Raw genomic sequence first — 6,000 nt, 5'->3', positions numbered from 1 at the left:
TTGTCTGAATGTATGTATGAGTACCGTCTATGCCTGGTGCCTGTGCAGGCCAGGAGGAGTCAGATCCTCCTGGAACTGCAGATGGTTGTGGATGGGGGTAACTGAATTTAAGTCCCCTGCAAAAGCACCAAGTGAACCATCTCTCTAGCCCATTCTTTTCTGAGCTATGACTTCACACAATAGTTTAGGCTACCTTGAAATCCACTATACAGTCCAGGTTGGCCTTGGATTCTTGCCAATCGTACTTGAGCCTTCTGAGTGCTGGGATTACAAGTATGAGCCACTACTTATAATTCTAAAGTTAAAACATTCATTTTGCATATGTGCATATATGTGTGTGTGTGTGTATGTGTGTATGTATGTATGTATGTATGTATGTATGTATGTATGTGTATATGTATATGATGCATATGTATGTATATGACTTGGGTGCAGAGATCAGAGGTCACACAAGGACTTTGGTTCCAAGGATCAAATTTAGGTCATCAGGTTTGATGACAAGTGATTTTACCCACTGCGCCACCTTGCCACCTAAACTTTTTCACTGTATAAATTATTAGTGATTATTATTGTTACTGACGGGACTCTGGCCAGCCTGAGCATGGCAAACATGGCTCTGCCAGGCCTTGCCCTTTTCCCCCGTTCCCCCTGCCTTGCTAAAAACTGTTAGATTTCATTCCTAAAACTAGCCACCAAGGTCTATCCTTTTATACTGCTACTTTTTTCTCCTGAGGCTGACCACCACGTTCCAGCTATCAAGCATTAAAGGCCAGCAATCAGAAGCCCCCTATGGTTTACCCAATTAACATGTCCAATCAAAATTAAACACCTTATCCAAACATAGGGTTTCCCCTTTTACATATATAAACTGTCATTTTTTTATGGGCCACATCTGTCTCCTCTCTATGTAGAGGCAGTCCTGTGTCCCCTGGGAAAAATATACCTCCTCCTTCTCCCTGGCCCCCCTCTCCCCACCGGCCTTCTTCATCCTCTGTCTCCTGTTTTTATCTCTTATGCCCTGTCCTTTGTCCCTCTGGGACAAATAAATCTCCTTTGTGCTGAGAACTTGATCTTGGGTGTCTTATGCTGATACTGGTCCCTTTTGTTATTATTATTATTGTTTAAATTATTATCCTTTAAAAAAATAACTTGAGAGCTGAAGAGAACCAAATTTGGATGGTCCCCATGCAGCAGTTTCCTCTGAGATTAGAACCTGCCATTTTGTGGGAAGCTCCTCAATACACAGGATGTTAAAGGGGAGGTGAGACAACCGATGTTGCGGGTGGTGGTGAAATGGTAGGGTGATCTAAAGAAAAGTAAAATACTCCATCAGGCAATCTCCTGAAGCCCAGGAAGTAAATACCCAAAGGACATCCTTGAAACTAACTAATTCACTAGGCCCCTCCCTCTTCAGGAACGAACAGGCAGTAAAGACTACTGAGAGGCACTCTCAGACCAGTTGAGCTGCCTAAGAGGCTCAGACCAGCCAAGCTGCCTGGAACAAACAGACCAGCTGAGCTACCTGGAAAGGTCGCTTTAACTGTCTGAACTGCCAATAGGCTGTGGAATACAATCCAGGTTTCCAGCATTTGTGGACTGTCACCCATGCTGGGGTGGGCTTTGGTGACACAACTGTCTTTGAGTCACTTCTGTTCCTGTAAGTAACTCCAATAAAACTCATTGGTCACTAAACTGAATTTTGGTGGACTTCTTATTCTGGTCTGGCATCAGGTTCCTATCTGGGATGAGTAGACTTTTGTTCACACCTCCCCAGAAATCGTGTCACACAATAGCAGTGTTAAGTTCTTAACTCCCGAGCCATCCTCCAGCCCCTGTGGTATACTCCCATCAAAGTACTATGTGCACATGAAAAGCATGTACTCTGAAGCTGGCGCTGAGTGGTCAACAGATGTCGACTCAGTCCAGAGGGATGATAACACCGTGCAGGTCTTTACCTCATCAAGTCTTTCTGTCTATTTCAGTTTTACTGCTTTTTAAGAAAGACGTTACTTCCTTTCAAATCATGTGTGTGTCTGTGTGTGGATACATGGATGTGAGCGTAGACACCTGCTGGGTGCAGAGACGGCCACTGGATCCCTCTAGAGCTGGAGTTAGAGGGACCGTGAAGCACCTGGTGAGGAGCGAGGAACTGAACCTCGGTCCTCTACAGGAGCAGCACACACTCTGAACTGCTGAGCCACCACCCTAGCCCGTTTATTGTATTTATTTGCTTTTAATTTGTATTTTTAACCTGCTGTCAGGTGCGTGTACATGTAGGCTCAACATGCTTACTTGACGCACAGTTCAGTCATGGTGTAACAATATCCTCTTCCTTCCTGGGAACAAAGAGTCTCACTGCGAGAAACTACACTTCGCTCCCGATACATGCCCAGTGGTCCTGCCCGCAGCTTCTCAGAGAACTCACACACACAAACTAGCAAAGCGTTTGAGGGTGAGAGGGTGGCTTACCGAGTTATGTCACAGAGGTTCTGAAAGATCTTGTCTGGGTTCTGGCCATCAGGACCACTCACATGCCCAGTTCGTATTAGCTGCTGTACCTTCTGCAGAGCGACGTTCACTGCATAGTGCATGAACTCGCTGCTGGACCGCAGGATGGACAGACTCTCTTCATGACTCTGGATGCTGTCTCTAGAGAGAGAGAGTAAAGAAAAAAATGAAGGAGCTGAGCCTGGTGGCATGGTCGGGAACCCAGCGCTGGGAGGTTGAAACAGAAAGGACTGCAAGTTCAAGGGCAGACTGGACAACCGGACATGATCTTGCTCAAAGAACAAAGGGCTGGGGATACAGTTGAGTGGCGAGTGCCTGCTTAACGTAATCAGGCTTGTGTTCAGTCCCACATACAAGGAGGGAAGATCACCCCTACTGCTGCTCGGTCTGGAATTAGGCTCTGTAGAGACTTCAGAAGAGCAGCTCTCAGCAAGCTCCCAAGGGAAGACTCTAGGCAGCAGAAGCCCATGTCATGGCCAGGGCTGCTCTAACTCGCTCTGCTTGCTGCTGCCTCACTTCCTGGGCCCCCCCCCCCCCCCCATTAGTTCCTCTCACTTGAGTGAAATCAAAACATTGGTCCTTTAGAGTGTTGACTGTCCCTTTGTTATTTAGTTCAGTTTTCTCCTTTTCCCCTCAGGGCCTCTGTGTACGAACTACTCAAGATGTTCTTACATACCACTAAATTAATCCTTACTGTTCACTGCTCCAAGTCTTCTCATGCCTTAATCATTTTGAAGTATAGTCAGACTTGGTGGCACACGCCATTAATCCCAGCACTCAGGCAGAAGCAGGTGAATTTCTGTGAGTTTGAGGCCAGCCTGGTCTACAAAGCGAGTTGTAGGATAGCCAGGGCTACACTGTCTTAAAGAACAACAATTTTGAGGGACACCCTCCCTCTGTAGAATGCCCACCTTGGGTTATCCAACTCTGATGTTTAGGAAATTAAAAGCTCCTAATGTATTTCCTATTGTACATTCATATGGCAAGAACTGGACTTGAACCCAGGACACAGAAGACTGGGTGCACACTCTCCTTGCTGAAGTGCAGGGCTGATGCAGGCTGGGTCTTACCTGAAGAGAGCAGTGAGGAGATCAGACACAAACTTCATGGACAGAAGACTATCGCTGGCCTTACTGGCCATCTTAGCTTTGCCTTTACCAGCTTTTTCACTGAGGATGTCAGAGAACTTCTTGTAACACGAGAAGAGGCTCAGGATCTCCTCAAACTTACTCTTGCTGCATATAGGAAGAGACAGAGACAAGTGTCAGTGCTAGGCGCTTTGGTTTCAGACAATAAGGAGACAGCAATGCGCCCTCAGGTGTCCTGTGCTAGACACAGCACTGAGAGGTACCGGTGGAGCCTCATTAGCACGGTACTCCCAGGCTACAGCAATCTCTGAGAGCCTTCTCTTTTTTCCTTATTCCCAGTCAAGGACCATGGAAGGCCCATATTACCATTAATGAAATGTTTGCAGTGGAAGTCAGCAGTATGTGAACGCAGGATCTACAAACTGTGGATAAATGAAAGCTTGCAGGGACACAAAATTCACAGGCCTGGAGGAAGGTACATAGTTTGGATTTATTAAGAAATACCATTAGCTGGGCGTGGTAGCATGAGCCTTCAATCCCAGCACTTGGGAGGCAGATCTCTGTGAGTCTGAGGCCAGCCTGATCTACATGGAGAGTTCTAGGCCATTAGGTAGACCCTACCTAATGAGACCTTGCCGAAAAAAGCCAAAAGAGAAAAGGACATACGATTTTTGTCTTTGGTCCTTTTGTGTGTAATGTAAGGCTAGAGCAAACTCTATGAAGGGTCACAGTAACCTTACCTGAAGTTACTTATGGAGAAATTATATTCCATTAGAACTTCACACACTCCCATTATGAGACACGCAGAGATATTATTCTTGATGCCGACATTAGTGCTCTGAGAGAAATCTGCTGATTTATCCTAAAAGACAAATACAAATTACTATGGTACCAAAGCCTCTATTGGTCCCTCTGTCTGAGGACTTGGCGATTACCAGTTCAAAGTCTTCTAGCTCACTCTTGATCATTCTGACAGTAATGGACTCCAACATGTCATCCAGCTCATGGTACAACTCCTCCTCCTCCTCCTCTTCCTCCTCTCCTTGTTGCAGGGGGACTACTCTGCTCTTATACCAGGCCAAGCAATGCTGAATGCAAGACAGCAGATGATCCTATAGAAAAAAATAAACCATGGCAGCCTACCAAGCTGTTATGAAGCTCATGTTATTTGCTGGGCCATACTCAGCAGGTCCATCTGAACTAACAAAGCTGGAAAGGAGTGAAACTAAGAGGCATTTCCTGCACCCTTCCCCCTTCCCCAGCACTGGCCCCATAAGGAGCTCACACTTCAGAATGAAACTCCACATGTGCCTTCCTGGTGTGATATCAACACCATTAGAGCTCCATTATGAAGTTAAACAGCCTCTAGTTCCTAAGCCCTGAAAGCTATTCTAAAGATAGGGGTTTAGGCTGAGACATAAACCTTTGGGACACCAACACAGCATCTTAGAAGGATGCTTGGAATATCTCATGGCGCTGAAGCTACACTAATGAAGACTCAGCTCTTCCCGTTCCTCGACCTGAGTTCTAAGTCACTTGTGGGCGGTTTACTTTTTGCCATCCCTTCCCACCTTTCTGAAGCTAGGTAAGGACAGACATGGTCATCCCAGTTCCTCCCGAGGTCCTCAGAGTGCACAGAGGATCTCAACTGAAGCCATGCACTCCCTGCAGACCGGGGAAGCAGATCTGTTCACTCTCTCCATGCGTCTCTACTTCCAATGGGGTATAACCAAAGGACTGTAAGTGACAGATATGACTCTCTTAGGAAGAGGTGGTTGTCAGAATTAGTAAAGTACCAATTGACCAAGAGATCCAAAGTAGGGGCTGGAGAGATGGCGCAGCAGTGGCACTTGCTGCTCCTGTAGAGGATCTGAGTTCCAGTTTCAGCAACCATGCTGTGGTTCACAACTCCAGTTCCGAGGGATTTAATGCCTCTAGGCACCAGGCACATGTATAACACATATATATCCATGCAGGCAAATACTCATACACACAAAATACAATAAATCAATCTATGATGGGTCACAAATAACTAACATGAAAAAGTAAAAACTCCTAGAAAGAACTGGAAAAACTTCAGGGAGAATGGACCGGCTGTAGATCAACCTTACCACTGACAAGGGGGCGGTGGCTTCAGGGGCCAACAAATCTTACCAGCGGCTCTTGTAGAAAGGTCTGACTTCCTTGGGTCAGAACACAAGCTCCTAGTTTCAGAGGAGGTAGCAGATCGGGTTCTGGCTCATAGAACTGTTTTAACTGTGTATGGACAGAAAAATCATGACTCATGAATCCTCGAGATTTTAACTGTTGAAGCTAATGGCACCTTAGCCTTCCTAAGACATGTTTCCTAACCGTCCGAAGAATGATGTGACAAGTTTATATGGCTTGGCCTGCCTGCATCCAT

At 46.1% G+C, this 6,000-nt stretch overlaps 1 protein-coding gene across 1 annotated transcript in view; it reads right to left on the bottom strand.

Moving 5' to 3' along the window:
* The window catches only part of Fanci (FA complementation group I), a 60,984-nt gene that overhangs the window by 16,178 nt on the left and 38,806 nt on the right, over window positions 1-6,000 (bottom strand). The window contains exons 20-24 of the mRNA XM_028754774.1: window positions 5,751-5,852; window positions 4,532-4,708; window positions 4,337-4,458; window positions 3,579-3,743; window positions 2,470-2,649 (exon numbers count right to left, since the gene is read on the bottom strand). Coding sequence (XP_028610607.1) covers window positions 2,470-2,649; window positions 3,579-3,743; window positions 4,337-4,458; window positions 4,532-4,708; window positions 5,751-5,852 — 746 coding nt within the window. The remainder of the gene's footprint in view (window positions 1-2,469; window positions 2,650-3,578; window positions 3,744-4,336; window positions 4,459-4,531; window positions 4,709-5,750; window positions 5,853-6,000) is intronic.

This window comes from Grammomys surdaster, unplaced genomic scaffold, assembly GCF_004785775.1.
Source record: "Grammomys surdaster isolate TR1022 unplaced genomic scaffold, NIH_TR_1.0 126036, whole genome shotgun sequence".
NCBI lineage: Eukaryota > Metazoa > Chordata > Mammalia > Rodentia > Muridae > Grammomys > Grammomys surdaster.
Note: the sequence above shows the minus strand (reverse complement) of the source record. Positions and strands in the feature narration are given on the sequence as shown.